Here is a 24737-nt window from a genome sequence, read left to right on the forward strand (position 1 = left end):
GAATGTGAGAGAGTATTTGCTGGGCTTTGGTGTTTTCTTTTCTTTTTTTTAAACTTAGAGTTATATTGAGGTTTAGGGATTTTTCTGTCTTCAAGTTTTGTTTACCATGTGGTTTCAGTGCCTTTTAAAATTTATTCTTGTTATTTTGTACTGCTTTTGAAGGAAATATTAGGAGATACAGACCAAAGCAGTCACCATTGTCTTCAGCAACCTGGATGTCTTAAAAAAATTATTGTTATGTTTTATCCAATGAATGCTTGCTCATTTGACAGTATAATTTAGATTATATTGTCATATTGTCATCTCTGACTATGAAGCAGTCATATTTCTAGGTGTTGAATCCCATGCTAAGACCCATTGGTGCTGATCTCTTCCTAGATTTGATTTTTTTAACTCATTTTTTAAGGATTTGCCTCTCTGATATGCTCACTCTCTGACTTCGTTATTCATATCAGAAATAAATTCATCCAGGTATTAAACTAATAAAAATGTAAAATTGTTTTAATGATTTAGATGGAAATGTTTCTAAGGAGCAGTTTGAGATTGTGGCTCTTCAGCCGTCTGTTGAGCTTACACATGATGCATTCTAGGAATTCAATCATATAGTAAAAAATCTTGATGCTTTCCACGTAATTTAAGATTGTGGTAGATATACCATAGGAACAAAGAAAATGGAGTGAAAATGTGAATACCTTTAAGATACACAGTGGGCAGATAGTTTGGACTCACTAGATACAGAAAATACAGTGTTCTTTTTTGTAAGAGAGTTGGATAGAGGAAACAATATCTCCCATATTCTTATTTCCAAAAAGCTTTCTAATATGATAGCAAGTGAAAAGAGTTTTTTTCTACTGAACGAGATGTCCTAACTCTTCTGTTTAGCCACACCTGCATAGGTATTTTCAATTTCTTTGTCTTCAGGACATGTATGGGTAAATTCTTCACGGGCATAGGCATTGTGGAGATAGCGCCAGACACCTGAGAATTCTGCTGGAATGTCAAAGTCACGGTATTTCTTGGCAGCAACCTAGGATTTGGGGGAAAAAAGAGAAAAATGCAATTGGTGGTAAAAGGCTACAGTAACATGCCCAGTGTGTAGAAACATATCTCAAAAGTCAAGATCTTTGAGGACATGTTATCTACACAGAAAGGACTACAAAATAAACAAGAATTTTGGATTTACTACTTTAATGTTTTGTCAAATATAAACAAAGCTATATTCTTGCAATCATATTTACATTTACGCTGTATTTAATTATGAATATGTTTAGAAGAAGGAAGCACAGAAAAAGAGCATATATCTCCCCAATAAACTAAGAATTTGTTTAGGGTCCTTACTGTGTCCTATTTCTTTATGTAATCTCTGTGTCTGACATAGACACATAGACACATAGGACCTGAGACAGAATAAGTTCTGTTCAATAAAAATTTGTTAAATCATTGATTAAATTATCACAATAATATTAATAGCCCACATCATTTATCACTTGTTATGCCTTAATTTATTTAATTTTTTAAACAATTCTGTGAAATAGGTAATATTACCCTTGTTTTATAGACAAGACAGTAGAAAATACCTTCTGATTTAGGAAGAAATAAACAAGGTTATTATGCTTCCTGGAGGAGATCATTATGGATTTTTCCTCTGAGGAGAAAAAGGAGATATACACTATGTATGATGACGATGACAAAGCCATCATGTAACAATCTCACACTGAATGGTCACTGTGCTTCATGCTGCCAACTCCCAAACCCTTCACAAACCATTCAGCCCGCCCTATAAACACTCACTTTAATAATGTTCAATTTGGGTAACAAGCTGCAGTCAGCCAGTGTCAACTGATCTCCATCTAAGAACAATCTTCTGGAAACAGTGAGTTCCTCAGCACTGTCTGGATCGATTTCATCCAGAAGTGGGGTGTTTAAGTAGTCATCCAGACGCTTAAATTCTCTGAGCATAGATTTTTCAAAATCTGAGGCAATGAAGTCACAGGGTTACTTATAAATATATTGTCTTCATGACTAAATACATTCTCAATATGCTTTTCACACATTTAGACTTCTCTATCTATACACATTGCTTACACTGGCTCTTCAAAATCTAAATAGTTAACTAGAACACTCAACTACCCACTGATAAGATAGAGTCAGATGTTAATCAAGTGGTGAGTGGAAATATTTTTGGACTTTTATTGAGGAGGTGCATTGAGAGGAGAGTCAAAAAGAGAAAGAAAAGTGAGGCATGCTATCATTCAACACAGAAGAATCAGAAAGTAGAGTCAGATATTAATAGTTCTCATGATTCAGAGGATAGTAAACCTATTCAAGAATGTTGTGGGAGATGGTAGTGCTATGGTTTAAGAAACCTTAAAGGTAAACAAGACTGGGAAAGTTGAGGGGCTAAGAAATATAGTCCTGCGGTTAGTTCACTTCTGGCATGTTAATGCTGTAATTGAGCTAAGCTGGTAATTGCCATATTGAATCTTGAGTTCTAAATCTAATAAAACTTCATGCAAGGGAATTTCAGAGGAGAGAACAGAGAATGAGAGGAAGGGTATTCCCCAACATATACTGTATATTCAGGAAAATCCTATTTTAGCTGAGTTGAGAATGTGAGAGTGAGCAAGTGAGAAAGACAGAGAGATTTAAAGAAAGGTATCTTACTCTTATTTGCCTCCTTTTGTGTATTCTTAATGTATGCAGAAAACTTGGCAAAGAGGTTACAGCCAACATCAAAGGACTCCTTGTTCTTGGGACTCAGATGAGGATACCTTAAAAAGAAACGTCACTGCACTATCATTTACACATAACAAGACAGAGACCAGGTGTCCCAGCTTGCACTCTACTGAGAATGAAAGTTTTGGAAAATTGTGCTGGAAACTGAAGGTCCCGAGAAATCTCTCATTGGAAATATGTATTTTTCCCAATCTCAGAATACTTTAGTTTCTAAAGTGCTCTGGGAAATCAGCTGTTTGGAATTTAAAACTCATTTAGGTGTAGAAACAATGTTTCAAATGGTAGTTAGGTCCCCAAACTTGCTCCTAAAAGCCTATTTGGCAGAAGATATGGTGATGATACATTTTCAAAGGTAACTAATAGGAAAAAATATGACTTCAAATATTTTACCTTACAAAACAAATGAAGGAATAAAGAGGGTGAAGACAATGGAAAAAAGTAGCCAAGATGTCTTCCTCTTAGAAATACAAAGTTCATTTAGCATAATAAAATCAAGTAATGTAGTAATGTAATTGGTCACTAACAAAAAGGAAAACCATATGATCATGAATAGATGAAGAAAAAATATTCAGTGGAAATCAATTCATATTCATAAAAAAACCCCTCTAGCAACTAGAAATGGTCAGACTAAACACTTAGCCATCTTCCTTGATTCTTTTCTTTCTTTCCATTCCCACATTTGATCCATTGGCAACTCCAGCCAGCTTACCTTTCGAAATGCACCCAGAATCTGTCCACTTCTCATCACCCCCACTGCCCACTGCCCACTCCAAAGCTTATATTACTGAAACAGCTTCTCGACTATTCTTTCCACTCCTGTGCTTGTCCCCCACACTCCCTGACTCTTCTCCACTTTCTGACAGAGCAATCATGTTAAAATATGTCATATTATGTCTCTCCCTACTCATTACCCTGCACTGTCCCCATCCCATTCAGATTCGGATCCCAATGCGATCTGACTCCACCTTACCTCTTTGCTCTCATCTCCTACTCTCTTCTTCACTCAACACTAACGTCCTTGCTGTTCTTCAAACAGGCCTGACAAGCTCTCGCCCCAGGGCCATTTCACTTGGTCTGCCCTTAAATGGAGTGCTTTCTCTCATATATGCACATGGCCTGCTCCTCCTCTTCTTTCAGATCTTTTTTTCTGATAGCTCCTCCTAAATGAGGCCTTTCTTTGGCTGCCCTATCTGACATTGCAACCTCACCCCTGTCCCTAACACCCACTACTTCCCTCCCTTGCTTTATTTTTTCTTAGTATTTATCACTATCTAAAATAGTTTATGTTTTGCTTTTTATCTTGCTTATTTACTATATTCCCCAACTAGAATGTAGGCTCTACTAGGGCATAGAGTTTTTGCCCATTTTTTCACTGTTTTTGAGCTTCTAGCAAGTGGAGGAAGACAATAACATAAAGCAATCACTGTAATTATTGGAAGAGAAGCAACAATATAATTGTATATCTAGAAAAGGAAAAATTACTAGAATTAATGAGCTATTTTGGCAAGTTGGCTAAATACAAGTCAAACATTAGAAAAATAACTTTTCTGTGCTAGCAATAACCAGATAGAAATAGATATTACTAGCATAATCCATTTATAATAATGACAAAAGCATAAAATATTTAGAAATAATTTAATACAAAAGGTATAGAACCACATGAAAAAATGAAAACAAACTGAAACAAAACACTTAGATGTGGTGTGTGTATATATATATATATACATACATACACATATATATATATGCAGTGGAATATTATTAATAAGTAAATAATGCTGCAATGAACAAAAGGGTGCATATATCTTTTCAACTTAGTGTTTTCTCATTCTTTGGATAAATACCTGGCAGTGGAATACCTGGATTGTATAGTAGTTCTATTCTTAATTTTTTGAGCAATCTCCATACTGTTTTCCATAGTGGCTGCACCAGTTTACATTCCCACCACCAGCATATGAAGATTCCCTTTTCTCCACATCTTCTCCAACATTTGTTATTTTTTGTCTTGTTAATTATATCCATTCTGATGGGTGTGAGGTGATATCTCATTGTAGTTTTGATTTTCCTTTCCCTAATAATTGATGATGTTGAACATCTTTTCATGTGTCTGTTGGCCATCTGTATATCTTCTTTGGAAAAGTGTCTGTTCATATCCTCTGCCCCTTTTTTTAATTGGATTGTTTGTTTTTTTGTCGTTGAGTTGTGTGAGTTCTTTATATATTTTGGATGTTAACCCCTTATTGGATATATGATTGGCAAATATCTTCTCCCAATTGTTAGGTTCTTTTTCTGTTTTGTTGATGGTTTCCTTTGCTGTGCAGAAGCTTTTTAGTTTGATGTAGTCCCATTTGTTTATTTTTTCTTTTGTTTCCCTTGCCTGAGGGGCCACTATATTCAAAAAGAGGTTGAGGAAGCTCCCTTCTATTCCTAGTTTGTTGAGTATTACCATGAAATAGTGTTCGATTTTGTCAGATGCTTTTTCTGCATCAATTGAGATGATCATGTGCTTTTTTCTCCTTTACTGGTGCTCTCTATTTCTTCATATGACTTCGAGTTACTGTCTAGTTGCCTCTTATTTCTGCCTGAAGCTCTCCCTATAGCATTTCTTGTCTACTAGTAACAAAATCCCTTGGTTTTTGTTCATGTGGAATATCTTAACTTCATTTTTGAAGGATAGTTTTGCAAGATATGGAATTCTTGGTTGACTTTTTTCTTTCAGCACTTTATGTCATCTTTCTGCCTTCTGGCCTCCATGGTTTCTGATGAAAAATCATCTGGTAGTCTTATTGAGAATCCCTTTTGTATGATGAAACACTTCTCTCTTGCTACTTTCAAGATTCTGTCTTTGGCTTTGGCTTTAGATAACTTGATTGTAATGTATCTTGGTGTTGATCTCTTTGAATTTATTCCACTTGGAGTTCATTAACCTTCTTGGATGTGTAGATTTACATCTTTCCTTAAATTTGGGATATTTTCAGCCACTATTTCTTTAAATAGTCTTTCTGCTTTTTTCCCTCTGTCCTCTTTCTGGGACTTCCATTATACATATCTTGGTACATTTGGTGGTATTCCATAGATCTGTTAGGTTCTGTTCATTTTCTTCCTTTTCCTCAGACTGGATAATATCAATTGACTTATGTTCAGTTCTGTTGACTCTTTCTGTCTGTGCAAATCTTCTGTTGAAACCCTTTAGTGAATTGTTCATTTTAATTATCATGCTTTTCAACTCCAGAATTTCTATTTGTTCCTTTTTATAATTTCTATCTTTTTATTGATATTCTCTCTTGGTTGAGACATTGTTTTCTTGGTTTACTTTAGTTCTTTGTTCATGGTTTTCTTTATCTTTCTAAACATATTTAAGATAGTTGATTTATGGTCTTTGTCTATTAAATCAAGTATCTGGGTTTCCTCAGGGACAATTTCTATTAATTTCTTTTTTCCCCATGAATGGGCCATACTTTCTTGTTTCTTGACATGTCTAGTATTTTTTTCTTGAAAACTGGACACTTGAATATTTTAATATGGGATATCTGGAAACCAGATTCTTCCCTTCCCCAGAGTCTGTTATTGCTGCTCGTTATGGGTGTTGCCCTTTATTCATTCAGTGAATTTTCTGAAGTAATTTTGTAAAGTCTGTGTTTTTTGTTGTGTACAGCTACTGAAATCTTTGTCCCATTATCCTTGGTCAGTTATTCATTTGACAGAGATGTCCTTAAACTCTTAGAACCAAAGCAAAGAAACCAAGAAAGAAAAAAAGCTCTCCCAGTCTTTGCAGGCTGGCTCTGTCTTGGGGCACTCCTTCAACACTTAGGTACGCAGTTTGCAGTTCTGCCTTAGCCATCACTTTCTGCTTGCATGATGCCTGAAGTTCAGCTAGAAGTGAGAGCTTAGGGTCTTCTCAAACCTTTTTCTGAGCATAAGTCCCTACTTGGACATGTGTATGGATTTCTAGATTTCCTAGAATACATGAATGCTTTTTAAAGGCCTTATTCCTCTAAATATCCCTGAAGTGTCCCAGCCTCTTTCTTCCCAAGCTTTTCAATATGTCTATTGCTTTCCCCAAGTGTTATTGCCCCACGTGGCAGTGGCTAATACATTTGCTTTTAAGTGCCTTCTACAAATGCTGCTAGGGAAGCTGCCTCACAAATGCCTAGAGAAGCTCCAAAGTAGGTGAAAAAAAGGCAGATCCTTCAGTCAATTCTTCAGGGTTCCACTAGAGTTCTGGAAAAGTTGATTCTTATGGTTTTTGCCAGGCTATGCATTACTTTTATGGAGGGATGGATTTTGGAGTTCCCTACTCTACCATTTTCATTGATGTGGATATCTAATAGGTTTTAAAAATTAGATAAGAAGTTTATATGGAAGGGCTCCCACATCTAACAACATCACAGACTAAATAACCACTCTACAGAGCCTTGTAAAAAGAAAGTTGATTTTAGCATTGTTTATAAAACCAAAACTTAAAAATAATCTTTCAACTATTTCTCCAACAATGGCAACTGTTATGACCGAGTGATTAGTGTGTCTTATCCTATGTTCCCTTTTTAAAATGGGAGTTTTTATTCCAATTATCCAATTTCTGCTCCATCATTGAATATTGAGTGTGCAAGGAGTGAGTGGAGACAACTTGTCTTTTATTTTATTTGATTGCTTGACCATTAGTACCTTACGGAGATGTTTCACATCATCTAAAAATCCTGGACTGTGAGCTGGATGCAGTAACTGTATGAGAGTTGGAAGTTCTCTCTCTTGGGAGTAAGTGTGTTCCATGTATGGGAAGAAGGATGCACATATTTATTTGGATGGTTAGAGGAGCAGACTATGGTAAATGATATAGTTATGTACCCCTTTATTTTTCTGCTTCTTGGTTTCTTTCTGTCTACTAACTGAAACTTGTTTTGTTAGGGGTGGCAATATACCTGGATAAAAACTACATTACCTTGCCCCCCTTTGTACTTAGATATGACCCTGTGAATTACTTCTGGATAATGAGTTATAAATGGAAATTGTTGAATGTGGCTTCTGTGAAAGTACCTTAAAGCTGGCTTGCATCTTTTGTCCTTTGCCTTTCTCCTTCTTCCTATGTGGGAGCTATATCTGTTGCCTGGAATTATAGCAGAGATATTGTCACCACGAGTTAACTTTGAGACTGGAAGCTTCACCTGAAGGATGGCAGAGAAGAAATAGAGCCTGGGTGTCCAGTGAAATCATGGAGCTGCCATTCCAGCCCTACAATGCCTCATTCTTGGCTTCTTATTATCTGAGAAGAATAAAACTCATGTTTATTTAAGCCACTACTTTTTGGATCTCTAGTTACCAGAGTTGAATGCAATCCTTAACTGATATACAAGCTAATAGAAAATCGGTAGGATTTGACAAGATGATTCACAGAACAAAACCAAATGATCAACCAACATGTGTAAAGATGCTCAAATTCACCTATCTTTCAGGGAAATGCAAATTAAAGTACCAATGAGATATCACTACACTCATCATATTGGCACAAATTTAAAAAGAGGGATAACACATAGTATTACAGATATGTGGGAAAAGTGTACTCTCATACATTGATGAGTAAAGTAGTAAAAATTAAAAAAATATGTACTATTTGAATTTTGCTCCCGGGAATATATTCCATAGGAATAAAAACACTGGTATATAAGGACATATGAACAAGAATGCTATTTATAGCATTATCTGTAGTGGTAAAAAACTGGAAGGAAAGGGAATGTCCATCAGTTGAGAAATAGTTTAGCAACTTGTAGCACTTCTGTGACAAGGATTACTATGCAGCCATTAAAACAATGAGTTAAATCTATACCAGTAGAGTTGAAGGATATTAACAATGTTCTTTGAAGTGAGATAAGCAAGATGTAATATTTATAAAGTAAATTATGCTTATTATTGTTATGCTTATATGAACATAGAAAAAGGCATGGAAAGATACACAATAGATTTTTTCACTAGTTACCTTTGGGAGCAAGAAAAGGATGGTGTAAGGGGAGGGAGTAGTAGAGGAGAATGGAGGGGAAGAAAAGAACAAAATAAAACTCAATACTTGTAGGAGAAACTTGGAGCAGGAGCTTAAAATCTAAGAAGCCATCAATAATAGGTGAAAGAAACCTAGTATAGGCACACAGAGGAGAATCTAACATAGTATCTTTAGTTTCTTATGTAGGAAGAACTATGGACTGATAGAACCTTTCATTCATCATATATATATATATATATATATATATATATACATATATTTTATGATTAAGACTTGCCCCAGTGCACGGTTGTACATCCTAGTTGTAAGTCCTTCTGGTTCTTCTATGTGGGCTGCTGCCACAGCATGGCAACTGACAGACGGGTGGTGTGGTTCCACCCCTGGGAACCAAACCCAGCCTGCTGAAGCTGTGAGAATGCTGAACTTTAACCACTAGGCCATCAGGGCTGGCTCAAGACTTTATTTTTTAGAGCAGTTTTAAGTTCACAGCCAAACTCCTGACCAATGAAAACTGTGAGATAATAAATGAGTGTCATTTTAAGACACTGAGTTTGTGGTTAATTTGTTGCCCAGCAATAAAAAAAATGAATACAGCAGGATTCTTTTTCTAGGCACTATCCTGAGTGGGCAGAGATATAAAGCTGTCATTCAAGAGTAGATAGTGCAGCTCTGGCCTCTGGTTAACTGTGTAAGACTTGTTTCCTGGCCTCTAGCTTGTGTTGGATATGTTTTGCCCTTATGCCATCAGTGATGTGAAGGCCTAGTCATGACCAGTCCTCATGGGCTATACAGTGTTATTACCACACACTCTCACTCCTACCCCACTATGGGTTCCTTCTCTATTTCTAGCCCACAGCGAACTTACTTCCTTATTTCAAGTATGCTATGTGTTTTAAAAAAATATTTTGAAATGTTATATCTATCATCTTTGTGTATTTGAAGTTGAATGGGAAAGTTTATGCATACTAGACATAATATTTCCCAACCTGCAGAGCTAAGAGATCAGACTGAATTAAAGTCTATTTCAAAATTGAAGACCTTCTGAGGATTCTACAATAAAATGTCTGATTTCTACCAGTATAAATGCCCCCAAACTTCATTATGGATCAGATAAAGTGACTGAAATTAAAGGTGGCCCAAACTTACCCACCTTTCCCAGGTTTCCACGTCTATCCTTTGCCCTTCCCTAATACCTACAGCTCATAAAGTTTTAATAGCTTTACATATATTAAATAAATAATTCTATAGCAAAGTTTTCTAATAATATATGGAGTGATGAAGGGGGTTCTTTTCAAACTTTTCTAGAAAGATAGCAAAAGAGGTCTAACATTGAAAAATAGATATTTAGAAGAATCATCAATCTGCAATAAATAGGCCAATAAAATAGATTATCTCAAGAACAATAGTATCCTGTTAAATGCTGTACCTTGGAGGAGCCAGTGTCTGCTCTAGAAACTCCTCAATTTTAATGAAGTCTGTTTTCAACTCCTTGTTATACACCAGGAAGGGAGGATTGATACCTGGAGCTAAGTCCTTCAGCTCTTCGGGCTTTCTATGATTATTGAAAATAAGCATAGTTAGGCCTCTAGATAAAGTACACATTATACAAACACCAACATTGTATTAGTGTCTACCGATTTCAATCCCCAAAAAGAGACATGTCTTGATTTCTCTTACCTGGTCATGTCAACAGTAGTCACATTGAATTTAACTCCTTTAAGCCAGAGGATCATAAAAAGGCGTTGGCAAAAGGGACAGTTTCCAATACTCTCTCCATCACTTCCAGCCTATTAAGATAAAGAAAGACCTCATTCATTCATTTGCTCAACGAGTATGTATTGAGTGCCTCCTTGGAAATGAGCTAGTTGATAGAGACAAAGTTAGAAGTCCTTAATCTCATGGATTCTACCATCTGTGGGTAGAGAGAGATAATGAATCAAATAATCTCATTGTATGTAAAATTACAAGTGTGATGAGTACTACTACTGATAAATTTTGTATATTACCAGAATTTATATAACTTATACATTTCCTATTAATAGACATTACAATATTCCCAAATTTTTGCTATTCTAAATACTTTAGCAACAAATATTTCTGGGCATATAACTTGTTCCACTTCTGAGATTATCCTGTTTAGAGTTCATTCTTGAAGTGAGTGCTGGGTAAAGAGAGTATGTGCACTTTCTATTTTGATAGATCCTTTTTGAAAGATATTTGCCATATGTTCATTGGCCATTTGACTTCCTTATTTTGTAAACTGTTTGTTAATGACAATTTTACATTTTTCTATTAAGGTGATGACTTCTTCCTTATTGATTTGGAAAAATTACTTGTATACTAAAGATATTAACTTTTTAAAATACATATTACAGGTGATTTTAAAAACAGGCCTTAAGTAAAACTTAAATTTTACATAAAATCTACCATTATTTTCCTCTATGCAGTCTGGTTTTCCTGATCTACTTACATAGCCATTATGTGCATCAAGATTATTAAAAAATTACTTTATTTTGTTTTACTATAAAGACGTTCTCTCGTGTTTTCTTCTAGTAATTTTATGGTTTCACTTTTGCATTTGTTTCGTCTGTTTGGAATTTATTTTGGTGTAAGAAGTGTATTGGGACTCCAGCTTTGTTATTTTTATTTTTATTTTTTTGGCAAATAGTTAATAGTTGTCTTAAAACTATTCATTTAAAAATCTATCTTTCCAAAAAACAACAAATGTTGGAGAGGATGTGGAGAAAAGGGAATGCTCATACATTGCTGGTGGGAATGCAAACTGGTGTAGTCACTATGGAAAACAGTATGGAGATTACTGAAAAAATTAAGAATATAACTACCATATGGTCCAGCTATTCCACCGCTGGGTATTTATCCAAAGGACCTGAAATCAGTGATCCAAAGAGATTTATGCACCCTTATGTTCATTGCAGCATTATTCACAATAGCCAAGATGTGGAAGAAACCCAAGTGCCCATCAACTGATGACTGGATAAAGAAGATGTGGCGCATATATATATATATATATATATATATATATAATGGAATACTACTCAGCCATAAAAAAGACAAAATAGTCCCATTTGCAACAACATGGATGGACCTTGAGAGTATGATGTTAAGTGAAATAAGCCAGACAGAGAAAGACCAATACTGCATGATTTCACTCATATGTAGAAGATAAAAAAACTCATGGATAAAGAGAACAGATTAGTGGTTACCAGAGGGAAAGAGGGTTGGGGCGTGGGAGAAAGGGACAAAGGGGCACATATGTTTTGTGATGGATAAAGATTAGACTACTGGGGGTGAGCACGATGAAGTGTATTCAGAAACTGATAAACAATAATGTACACCCGAAATTACACAATGTTGTAAACCATTATAATCTCAATAAAATTATTTGAAAAAAATCTGTCTTTCTCTGACTGATGGAAAACAGCACACTTTTCTGTTTTGAAATTTTATATATACTTGAGTTTAACCATGGGCCCTCCATTTTTCATTCATTCATCCACTCTCCCAATAAATATTCACTGAACAAATAATTGTGTGTTTAACATAGCCCAGACATTTTATCTACAAAAAATAGATTAAAATAAAAAATAGTCCCCCAAATTAACTCTCAGCTTTAAACTGAAATAAATTCTTTGAAGGAAGGACATGCACGTTATGAGTGTGTGTAACAGAGAAACACAGTCTATATGGGGTTTGTCAGGGAAGGCATTTTCTGAAAAAGTCACATCTGAACTGAGTTCAAAGGATAAGTGAGTTAACTAGGTGAATTGGCATGAAGAGCGCATTCTAAACAGAGGTAATAGCATATCCAAAGGCCTTGCAACAGGTTGGAGCATATCACACATAAGGAACTGAAAGAAGGTCAATGTGACTGGGATTCAGAGAGTGAGGGAGAGAAGAGAAAAAGGGCTACATCAAAACTAAAATCTTCTGCTTTTCGAAAGAACTGTCAAGAAAATAAAAAGCATGTTGTATCCAAAATATATAAAATATATGAATAAGGAACTCTTACAACTCAAACCATCCAACTTAAAAATGGGTGAAAGGTTTAAACACTACATAAAAGATATACAGATAGTAAATAAGGACATGAAAAGATGCTCAACATCATTAGTCAACAGGTAAATGTAATTAAAACCACAATGAGATACCACCACACACACATTAGAATAGCAGAAATTAAAAAGACCATACCAAGTATTGGCAGGAATGTAGAGCAACTGGAACTGATACACTATTCTTGGGAGTAAAAAATGGTACAACTGCTTTATAAAGAGTTTGTCCAAGTTAAAAATGTACCTACCATGTGACTCAGAAATTCTAATCCTAGGTATTTACCCAAGAGAAATGAAAGCATATGGCCATAGAAAGACTTGTACGTAAAAGTTTATAGCAACTTTATTCACAATAGCCCCAAACTGGAAACAACCCAAATGTTCTTCAATGGGTGAAGGGATAAACCTTTTACATCCATACAATGGAAGACTTCAGTAACAAAAAGGAATGAGCTATTGTTGCACACAACAATGTAGGCAAATCTCAGAATAATTATGGTGAGTGAAAGAAGCCAGACCAAAAAAGAGGACCCTAGTGTATAATTCAGTCTATAGAAAATTCTAGAAAATACAAATCAACATATTTTGACAGAAAGCAAATCAGTGATTGCCTAGCAGGGGAGTAGCGGGGTAGAGTGGGGAAGATTCATAGCAAAGAGACACGAAGGAACTTTCTGAGGTGATGGAACTATTTTATATTTTGATTGGAGTGGTGGTTACATGTGGGTATACATTTGCCAAAAGTCATTGGACTGTGCACTTCAAATAAATGCACCTTATTTTATGTAAATTATACCTCAATAATGTCTATTAGAACAGAAAAGTTAAAAAAGCAGAACAACAAAACTCCTCAAATAAATGATATTATGCATGGCTTACAGATGTTGCAATGACAAAGATAAGGGTATGACCATGGAAGGAGGTGCCTAAGAGATGGTGAAGAACAAGATCACTGGAGGAGAGGACGTCAAGGATCTGAGAGGTCAGAGTATTGTAAGAGTCACCTGTGTAGATGTTAAAGTCACCAAGAGTTAGGATAGGAATAGTGTTGAAGAGAGTGACACTGATCTGGAGCTAAAATCCTCAGGAAATAAGGGAGAGTGGCCCGGGGTTTGGAAAACTACTATAACAAAGAAGGTTAATGTGTGGTTTAGTCTGATTTTAGGAGACTCAACCTAGGTATTTCTCTGGATGAGTGAGGTAGAATTGTCTGGAAACAGGAATGAGGAGTAAGGATACTTAAGGGACACCTACCCCATCTCCAGACTCAGTGGTAACAGGAATGAGGAAGAAAAGGCAGCCACTTCTTGAGAGGCCTATAACTGATGTAGTGTCCTCATGTGAGATCCAGATTTTAGACACCCTAATCGCCACATGCCCAAAACGGAATTTCTTCCCTTTTCTTTACACCACACAGTGACCTACTCTTTACGGTTCCTACTCCAGTGGATGGCACTCCCTTATGCTATGGACTGTATTGTGTTCCCCCTCAAATTCGTATATTGCAACACTAACTCCTTAATGTGATGGTATTTGGAGGTAAGGACTTTGGGAAGTAATTAGGTATAGATGAGGTCATGAGGATAGAGCCCTCATGATGGGATAATGCTCTTATAAAAAGAGACCAGAAAGCATGTTTCCTCTCTCTGTCCCCACAATGCAAGGACATAGAGAAAAGGCAGCCATCCATAAGCCAAGAAGAGAGTTCTCACCAGAAACCGACGATCCTAGCATCTTGGTTTAGGACAAGCAGCCTTTAGAATTGTGAGAAGATAAATGTTTGTAGTTTAAGCCACCCAATCTATGATATTTTGTTATGGCAGCCTGAGCAGACAAAACAGCATCCACCCAGTTGCCTAAACTAGAAAATTGGGGATAATCCTTCTGCTTCATCCCCAACATTGAATCCAACACTAATTCTTGTCCGTTTTACCTATAAATATCTCTAAATAAATTCAGTTCTCTCATTTGCCATGGTTATTACATCATTCACTCATTTAATGTTTATTTGATGCTTACTATCTGTCTGACATTGTTAGGTGCTAGCTACCCAAGGCCAAGCCATCAGCATCTCTCATCTCTTGGACCTAGTTTTTTTTCTCTTTCACCTCTGTCTGTAGAAGGAAATGAAGGGTACTTCTTCTTACAGCTGCTCTGATCTGTCATTTCTAGAAATATTAAGGTCCCAGAAGACCTAGGCATAATTCTATTTTTTTGGCAAATTTTCTTTTCCCTAGCAGAGGATGAGACAGAGGAAATAGTGTTTATTGTTGCTATTTTGTGATGTCAGGGAGTGAAGAGGAATGGGAAGAGGCAACCAACCTTTGCAGCTGCATTTCTTTTGTAACAGAAGCCAGACTAAAGATCCAATCATAAATGGGGTTAGTGAGTGGAAACGTGATTGGGGGTGGGAAGCAGGAAGAAGAATGGAGTCTGATGATAGATATAGCAGGAAGGGTGGATCGCCTTTGGCAAAAGGAAAGGAAAAACAGTGAGGTGTGGGGGAAATGTAGTAGTTTTACAGGAAAACTGAAGGTTTTTTTTTTTCTGTTTATAATATGCTGATTTAAAGTGCCATCACATAAAATTTTAGGATGTAAATTCTCTAACCTGATTGATGAATTACCTACCTCTTAAGTAGTGTATCTTTAGCTGGAAAACACGGGATGTGATCATTTATCAAAACAACTTTTTCTCTTTGTGTTTGTGATCTAAATTTCTAAACATGAAAAATAATAACCACAATATGACATTTATTGAGTGTTTACTATGTTAACAGCCACTGTGTTTTACGTATTTGTTTTATTTAATGCTCACAATGAAGATGATCCTGTGAGGTAGATTCTGTTATTACTCTTGTTTTACAGATGAGGAAATTGAGGCTCAGAGAAGCTGACTTGCTCAAATACACTCAGCTAGACAAGCGTTGGTGATCTATATACTCTTGTCACATAGCAAATCCAGGGCTGTCTACTCTAGAACCCACCGTCTTAAACACTTCTTTCTACCATCTAATAGTTTTGTTGGATTTTTTTATTAGTCTTTATGATAGTTCTAAGAGAGTTTGAAAATGGTCTGAATGTTCAGAGAAGAGCATCATCTGTTTTTTCTTTCCCACGTAGATAAAATGCTTTTGACAAAAATATTACACTCAGAATTTTGGCCCAAATGTTAGATTAGATAATGTTATGTACAAATCTACTAAAACTAAATTTTAGAGTGTTTGGTAGAGAACACAAAAACTCCATTTAACAATGAACAACAAACCAATAAGATAAACTCTGCATTTAGACAAAATAAAATGTGTGTTAGAAAATCCTTTGTTCTTAGTTCCTGGATATAAATCTGGCCCAAATCATTTAGAGCTGAAAGGAAATGTTTTCACTGACTACGTGGAACACATAGGTGCTGTGATATAAACTCTTAATTGTGACTGGAGAGTGCTTAATCTCTTGCTGGGATCCTATCAGTGGTATGGGGAAGTTGTGGTAGGGTTTTTAAGCCACAGCCAAAGGTAGCTGGGGAAGTCACAGACTCATTTACTCTTTAGAAAGATACCACTTTTCTATAAATGAGATACCATTGGTAAAGAGCAGTACTTTTTAAACTTACTCTGACATTTTTTACCCCCCTTAATCCCTATGCCCCCTTCCAGTATCTTATATGAAACCTCTAGAGATCTGTGGAACACATCTTAAAGCAAAACAAAACAAAACCTGGACCAAATGATACTCAAGATTCTTCCAGAAAATCTGATTTACATCAATGTCATTAGATTAGCCTACACCTAAAGGATTCTATCTGATGAAATTCTGGAAAATTTTACTAAAAAGTTTGCTCAATTGAAAACAATTGAATAACAGTAGACATAGCTATTTTAAAGGAGTGGGATCCTAACTCTGCCATTCACTAGCTATGTGACATTGGACAAAGTTACTCAGCTACTCTTTGCTTTATTTTCTGTATCCGTAAAATAGGGTTAATAATGAACCACTTAGCACAGTGCCTGCCATATAGTAAGTACTCAATAAATGATTATTTTAACCTGAAAGCTGTTACTTAATTAAGCATTTGCTCATCCAATGTGTGATTTGCTAATTCCTCCTGTCCAGATTACCACCCAAATATGGGAAGTCTATGAAGATAAACACACAGATCAATGCCAACAACTGGTTAGAGGAGTTTGATTGGATTGAATGAATAGGACAGACAAAAGAAACACTTTAGTTACCCTATGAAGGAAAATTATCTCTGGTTTAGAATTGGTAGATGTAAAAAGCCAGTTAGGAAACTGTCTTATTTATGTCATGCCTGAGCAGTCACATATTTTGCTGGAATCCAGAGATAGGAGAAGTAGCTCTTATGCCCCATAGCCTAGCAAACACATATTTGGATTATTTTGCTATGCAGGCATTCAAGGGTCTCTCTCCTATAATTTTGAAAAAGCAGGTTGATTATGTCCTTGGCGCATGTATGTGACCAGTTAAATATTTTAAAATAATTGTAAAGGTATTATTTTGGCTAACAGATGTTTACCTAACATTTGGTGAGCATACCCTATTTAATGTCTTTGTAAGTCGTCAAGAGACTATATAGTTTTAGAGGGAATTTACTTAAATTTTGTTGCCTTAGGTTGCTTATCTAGAAATTACAATGATGCGTACTGCTACCACTACTACTACTGATACTACTAGTAACCTATCTCCTAAATTGTTATTAGGATTAAATGAGATAATATATGTAAAGCGTTTAGAAAAGGGTCAAGCAAAATATGAGTTTGTTATTATTATTATCATCCTGAGTACTTCCAATAGTCAATGAAAATATAGAGAAAAAAATAGTTAATATAAACAAGGATTTAGAAAACTATGTAATTTCCACTTGGAATAACCCATACAAAATTATTTATTTTTCTTGATGAGCTAATTTAGAAGCACATGCTCTTTTCTCCTGCTTTAGGGGTTTTCCGAAGGGTTTTTCTGAAAAGTTAAGACATCAAAAAAAAACAACCCAAGGCAGACCATAAAGAGGAAGTGCAGCATTCTAAAATGCCTCCTCCTCACATAATAGGCACCCAAACTCCTGGCTTTTTTCTCCCCTAGTGTCTATCTGACCCTGCTGTGATATTCATCCATTATGGGAGAATTTAAGGAATCTCTGTCTGGGCTACGTGTGGGAATGGGGCTCTCAGGCCTTTCTTGGCCCTCTCTTCACCCCATTCACCCCTTCTAAAACCTCCCTCATAAAACACAGGTTGTGAGAGCTGGAAAGCCCTTAAGGATCATTTGTCAGCCTCTTTCATTGTATAGATGGAGAAACAAAGGTCCAGAGAGAGGGAAGGATTTATTCAAGGTTACTTAGGAAGCCACTAAGAATACAATTTAGTTGCTCTGACTACCAACAGTCTAGTGCTCTTTTCACCATATCTCTTTGCCTTTTTCAGATGAGATGTTTTCCTATTGTTGTCTAAGAGCAACCAAACACCTACGCATCCCTCTAGGACTCAGAGTAGGAATACAAGTACAAAATTATTTCCTATCTATAGCCCAAATGTTGACTTTTTTAAAGAAGCTGAGGTCCAGTGTCAAGAAGTAATACATTCTATATGCCGTTATTATAGCTAGAAAACTTACCTTTACAAAAAGCTCAATTTCGGGGTCTGTTTCAATGCTGGACTTCGGGCCTGCCATCTTTCTGTTTATACTGCCAGCTGCCAGCCCCCTGCCTTCTGCACAATCCACAGTACTCGTGGACCCTTTTCTTTCAGTTTTATCCAAAGGCTCGAATAAAGTTGGTACTTTAAGAGGAGAGCCCAGCTTGTAGTGGTCTGAGTCAGAGCTGGGGCTAGTCTCTCTTCTCAGGAGGTGGGGTACAGAGAATTCTAGATGCTTGAGAGCAGCTCTTGAATTCAGTTTCCTTCTTCCTCTTGACCTAGCATTTGAATCAAGGAGGAGTCGAAGGGGTGTGTATAAACTGGCTGGCTAGAAGGGTGGGGGTATTTCCAGAGAGGCTTCAATGCCGTGAGTCAGCACTGGAGAAACACATACACGCAAACACACACATGCAGTGCTGGCTTCTATGTATCAAGCAAACCAGATGTTTTCTGGAGTCTCCCTTTGAATCCTGGGCTCCATGCCCAGAAAATGGCCTCTTATTGCTGTTCCTATAAACTGTCAGCAGCAAAAAGCTCTTCCAGGAAAGGACCAGAAATGACTTAGGTTTTATCATTGAAAAGGATGTTTATCTAATGATACTATCTAAACAAAGGTTTAAAAAAGTGTACTTCATCAAATGTCTCCACCCCCAATTCTACTGCTCACATAGCCAGATTTCCCTTCTGGGTTGCAAATTTCACTTCTCTTCCATAACCAGGGAATGTTTGCTGGTTTGGCTGAGTCTGGGGACGTCGTTTGCGTGCCCCACGTAATTATTTCTGGGAAGTGTGGACTGGGACGGATCACTTCCTGGTTTTGGTATCTGTATCAGGAAACACAAGCAGTTGGGTAACTGCTTGTCAACCCTGGGAACGGCAGTAAAATATCCAAAGCGATCGCTCCGTATCTGCAGTTTCTCGTGGCTGTGTTTTTTCCCTGTCAGGACTGAGGAGGGAGGTCCCTGGATTAATAAATCTCTTTGGTGGGAAGAGTCTCTTTCTGCTTGGAGCCAAAGTGAACATAGATCAATCAGTTGGGCACCATCGCGACCCTCTTTCTACAACACCAAACATCCCCCATGCTCTTATGGGCTGTACATGCACCTGCCGTTGCCCCCATGTAAAGAATTTACAGGATAAGAGACTCTTGGCAAAACCTGGTCTGTGCCACGCCTGCAGGTTCTAGGCAAGGTGTGGCTGATATGAAGGTGGGTGTTCTTCTGGGCGTGGGACCTGTTGATTTCCCAAATGGTCGGTAAAGTGAACAGGAAATTGTAGTAGAAGTCTCCTGAGTCGACCTTGAGGGTGAGTTTAGGACCAGCTGTTTGGCAGGACCTGGTGAATGCTTTTTTGGCTGTATTTTCACTCTGTTCGTTTATTCTTTCACTCCAAAGACAATTAATAAATGCTTACTCTGTACCGGGATGCCGATCCACTCACTGAGATTAGCAGCACAGGAGGACAGTAAGTTTGGGAGGACAACAGGAATTCAACTTTAAGCATGCTGAGTCTGAGGCATCCTCACTCTTCCCCATTCCTTATATCTAATCAGTACAAAATCTTGTCACTTCTGCATCCTGAGTGTTTTTAAACCCATCCACTTCTCTTTGCCCCACTGCTACTCCAAATTTCAAGCCAGCAACATTCTTTTTCTGTTGACTTCTAAATTTTTATTTTAAAAGACCTGAATTGTTGCTTGACCCTCAGCTCTTGTGGGAAAACCACCACTCCTACCATCACCACAGCAACAACAACAACAACATACAACAGGCTGGTGAGTTCTGTATGATCCCTATAAGTTGTCAAAGATATGAGCTTTCTTTTTATCTCTGCTTCCCAGAGTATCTTTAAAATTCTGTGTTGAGACAAGATTCATGTACCATAAAGCTGATCCATTTTAAGTGTACACTTCAAGGTTTTTTAGTAAATGTACCAAGTGGTGCAACCATCACTAGAGTCCAATTTTAGACATTTCCATCACTTCCATGACATCTCCCTTGCCCATTTGCAGGTAATCCCTGCTGCCACCCCCCAGCATCAAGCAATCATTAATCTACTTTCTGTGCCTATGGATTTGCCTATTCTGGGCATTTCATGTAAATGGAATTATACAGTACGTAGTCTTTTGTGACTTGCTTCTTTTGCTCAGCATGAAGTTTTCAAGGTTCACTCATGTTGTAGCATGTGTCAGTGCTTCATTCCTTTTGATGGCTGAATAATGTTCTCCTGTATGTATATACCACATTTTATTTATCATTCATCAGTTTATGGACATTTGGGTTATTTCTACCTTTTGGCTGTTGTGAATAAGGCTGCTATGGACATTCATGTACCAGTTTTTGGGTGGACATATGTTTTCAGTTCTCTTGGGTGGATACCTAGGAGTGGAATTGCTGGGTCCTACTGTAACTGTATGTTTAATCTTTTGCCAAAGTGTTTTCCAAAGGGGCTACACCATTTTACATTTATTACACTTATATGCACCACCAGCAATGTATGAGAGTTCTAATTTCTCCTCATCCTCACCAACGCTGGTTATTTTTCCTTTTTAAAAAAATTTTGCTACCCTTGTGGGTGTGAAGTAATATCTCATTGTGATTTGGATTTGCATTTCCCTAACCACTAATGATATTGAACATCTTCTCATCTGCTTGTTGGACATTTGTATACCTGATTTGGAGAAATGTCTATGAAATATTTTGTGCATTTTTTCAATTAGGTTCTTTCCCTTCTTACTATTGAGATGTAACAGTTCTTTGTATATTTTGGTTAGAAGTCCTTCATCAGGTATATGATTTGAAAATATTTTCTCCCAGTGTGTGGCTTGTCTTTTTATTTTCTTAATGTTGTCTTTTGAAGGGGAAAGATTTTGAATTTTGGTTAAGCCCAATTTATCATTTTTTTCTTTTATGCATTGTTAGCTGTCTCAGCCCTGGGAAAGCTCCAAAGTAGGTGAAAAAAAGGGCAAATCCTTGAGCTAATTCTTCAGGGTGCCACCAGTTCAAAATCTAACAACCACACCCACAATGCAGAAGCTAACCAAAAATTTACAATAGCAGGTTGTTGGTACCAGAGAATATTATATGGACCTTAATGAAGAAAAAGCTGCTGAATTTCAGTAAGAGAGTCTTGTGGCATTTTAGGTTTCCATGTTACCATCCTCCACTGCTCAGCTTTTTGGCAGCCTTAAAGACAATGAACTCCCTCAACTTTTGTTTTGGAAAGCCTTTATTTCTCCTTTATATCTGAAGGATAACTGCTGGGTAGAGTATTCTTGGTTGACAGTTTGTATCTTTCAATATTTTGAATGTATCATTCCACTCTCTCCTGGCCTGTAGAGTTTCTGCTGAGAAATCTGTTGATGGCCTAATGGGAGTTTCCTTGTAGGTTATTTTTTCCCCTCTGGCTGCCTTTAATATTCTTTCTTTGTCATTGACTTTTGACAGTTTTATTATCATGTGTCTTGAAGAAGGTCTTTTTGCATTGAGATAACTGAGTGTTCTTTTAGCTTCATGTATTTTATATCCAGTTCCTTCCCCAGGTTTTGGAATTTCTCAGCTATTATTTGTTTAGATAAGCTTTCTGTTGCCTTCTCTCTGTTATCCTTCTGGAACACCCATCACCCTTATGTTGCCCTTTCTAATGGAGTTGGATATTTCTCACAGAATTTCTACTTAAAAAAAAATCGTAGTTCTTTCTCCTCTTATACCTGAATCATTTCAAGCTTGCTAATTCTCTCTTCCATATGGTCTGCTCTATTTCCAGTGCTTTCTAATGCATTGTTGATCTCATTTATTGAGTTCTTCAGCTCCAGAATTTCTGTTTGGTCCTTTTTTGGAGTTTCAGTCTCTTTGGTAAAGTATTCCTTCTGTTCATTGATTGTATTCCTGAGCTCATTGAACTGCCTTCCTGAGTTTTCTTGAAGCTCATTGTTTCTTCATGACAGCTATTTTGAATTCTTTATCAGTTAGATCACAATCTTCCATGACTTTATGCTTGGTTCTGGAGAATTGTTATTTTCTTTTTGTGATGCCATATTACTGAGGCTTTTCATGGTGCTTGCTGAGTTAGTCCTCTGCTGGTGCATTTGTTGTAGCAAACACCTTTCTTATTTAGATATAGCTTTGTTTTGATTCTAACTTATTAAAGGCTTTTCTTTCATTTTTCAGTAGGCGGTACTATAGCACTAGTTTTTGGTTTCTTTACCTGAGCTGCTTCTGATTATATTTGAGGATCTGCACATTCTACCCTCTGCTGCTTCTGTTCGGGGTGTCACTGGTACTCTTGTCCTCACAGCCTGCACCTCTAGGGATCACTGATACCTTGCTGTTGCCAGTATTGCTGTGGTCACTGGTTTATCCACTGTGGGTACAGGGATGGCTCATGCCTCTGTTGCTTCCAGGATCACCTAGGTCAGAAGCTTCACCACAGTGGTCAGGAGAGGCAGAGGGGGTTGGTGGGGATGGACCCAGGTTTGCAGGGCACTGTCTCAGGTGTTGCCCATTATCTTGAGGCTGCAGGTACTGCTGTGGTTGGGATGCCAGAATTCTGTGCACGTCTCCACTGCTGCTGCCAGGCTCTGAGCTGTGGCCAGGGAGGCTGGGATTACAGGGCTCTGCCTCTGCTGCTGTTCCACTCCCCGTGGCTGCAGCTGCTGCCATGGTTGGCTGGAGTCACAGACCTACCTCTGCTGGTGCCAAGTGTGTTCTCTGGGGCTGAGGGTGGCTGGCTCAGCCACTGTGGCTGGGCATCCAGGGCCCTGGGCTCTGCTTCTGCTGTTCTCCATTTAGCCTCCTCTATGTGCTCCAATCCACCCACTTTTGTATGTACTGATGTATGGATCTCTCTGATGTCTTGGTGTATTGGGCAGTGTAGCCTTTGTTGGGTTATGGTTGTTTTACTTGCTGTATATTGAAGGGGAGAGACAAAGGGAACCTCTCACACTGCCATGATGATGACCAAGATCAGAATTTAAATTTTAATGAAATCCAACATATCAATTGTTTCTTTCATGGACTGTACTTTTGGTGTTGTTATCTAAAATGTCATCACCATACCAAAGGTCATCTAGGTTTTCTTCTATGTTATCTTCTAGGAGTTTCACAGTCTTGCATTTTACATTTAGGTCTGTGATCCATTTTGAATTGATTTTTGTGAAAGGTATAAAGTCTCTATTTTGATTCATTTTTTTTTTTTTTTTTTTGCATGTGGATGTCCGGTTGTTCTAGCAACATTTGTTGAAAAGGCTATCTTTCTCCATTGTATCGCCTTTGCTCCTTTGTCAAAAATCAGATGACAATATTTATGTGAATCTATTTGTGGGCTCTCTATTCTCTTTCACTGTTCTATTTGTGTATTCTTTCACCAATGCCACACTGTCTTGATTACTGTAGCTTTATAGTAAGTCTTGAAGTCAAGTAGCGTCAGTCCTCCAACTTTGTTCTCCTTCAATGTTTTGTTGGCTGTTCTGAGTCTTTTGCCTCTACCCCTAAAGTTTAGAATCAGTTTGTTGATATCCACAAAATAACTCTCTGGGACCATTGGACATTTTTTATTGGGTTGTTTATTCACTGTCGAGTTTTGAGTTTTAAGATACCTTATATCTTATTAAGTGTTCTTTATCAAACATGTGGTTTGAAAAGTATTTTTTTCCTAAATGTGACTTGTCTTTCCATTTTCTGGACAGTTTCTCTCACAAAGCAAAAGTTTCAAATTTTGATAAAGTCCATTTAAAAAAAATTTTGCCTTTAAAAATTGTAATGTCATACCTAAGAACACTTTGTCTAACTCAAGGTAGTGAATATTTTCTCCTATGTTTTCTTTCAGGACCGTTATAGTTTTACATTTTACATAAAGACATATGATCAATTTTTAGGCAACTTTGGTGTAAGGTGTGAGGTACACGTTGAGGTTCATTCTTTTTGCATATGCATCTGCAATTGTTCCAGCCCCATTTCTTTTACTGTTGCAGTGCCTTTGCACTTTTGTCAAAAATATTTGACTTTATTTGCATGGGTCCATTTTGAGGTCTCTACTATGTTTCATTGACGTATATGTCTATCCTTTCTCCAGTACTACACCGTCTTGATTACTGTAGCTTTATAGTTTATCTTGAAATAAACTCGAGTACTTTGAATCTTCTGACTTTGTTGTTCCCTTTCAGAATTGTTTTGGCTATTCTAGTACCTTTCCTTTTCCATGCAAATTTTAAAATCAGTTTGTTAATATGTACAAAAAAGCTTGATGGATTTTGGTTGGGATTTTGTTGAATCTATAGATCAGA

At 37.1% G+C, this 24737-nt stretch overlaps 1 protein-coding gene across 1 annotated transcript; it reads right to left on the reverse strand.

The window, feature by feature from the left end:
* Positions 1-474: 474 nt before the first annotated feature.
* Positions 475-19217, reverse strand: CLIC2 (chloride intracellular channel 2). Its single transcript, XM_008509990.2, has 6 exons — positions 18435-19217; positions 10406-10515; positions 10155-10280; positions 2665-2771; positions 1792-1973; positions 475-1027 (listed from the first exon to the last, which is right to left on the reverse strand). Exons 1-6 carry the CDS (start codon positions 18489-18491, stop codon positions 866-868), a joined length of 744 nt encoding a protein of 247 aa, XP_008508212.1. The 5' UTR covers positions 18492-19217; the 3' UTR covers positions 475-865.
* Between the last annotated feature and the right edge of the window lie 5520 nt (positions 19218-24737).

The sequence above is a fragment of the Equus przewalskii genome, chromosome X, assembly GCF_037783145.1.
Source record: "Equus przewalskii isolate Varuska chromosome X, EquPr2, whole genome shotgun sequence".
NCBI classification, from domain to species: domain Eukaryota; kingdom Metazoa; phylum Chordata; class Mammalia; order Perissodactyla; family Equidae; genus Equus; species Equus przewalskii.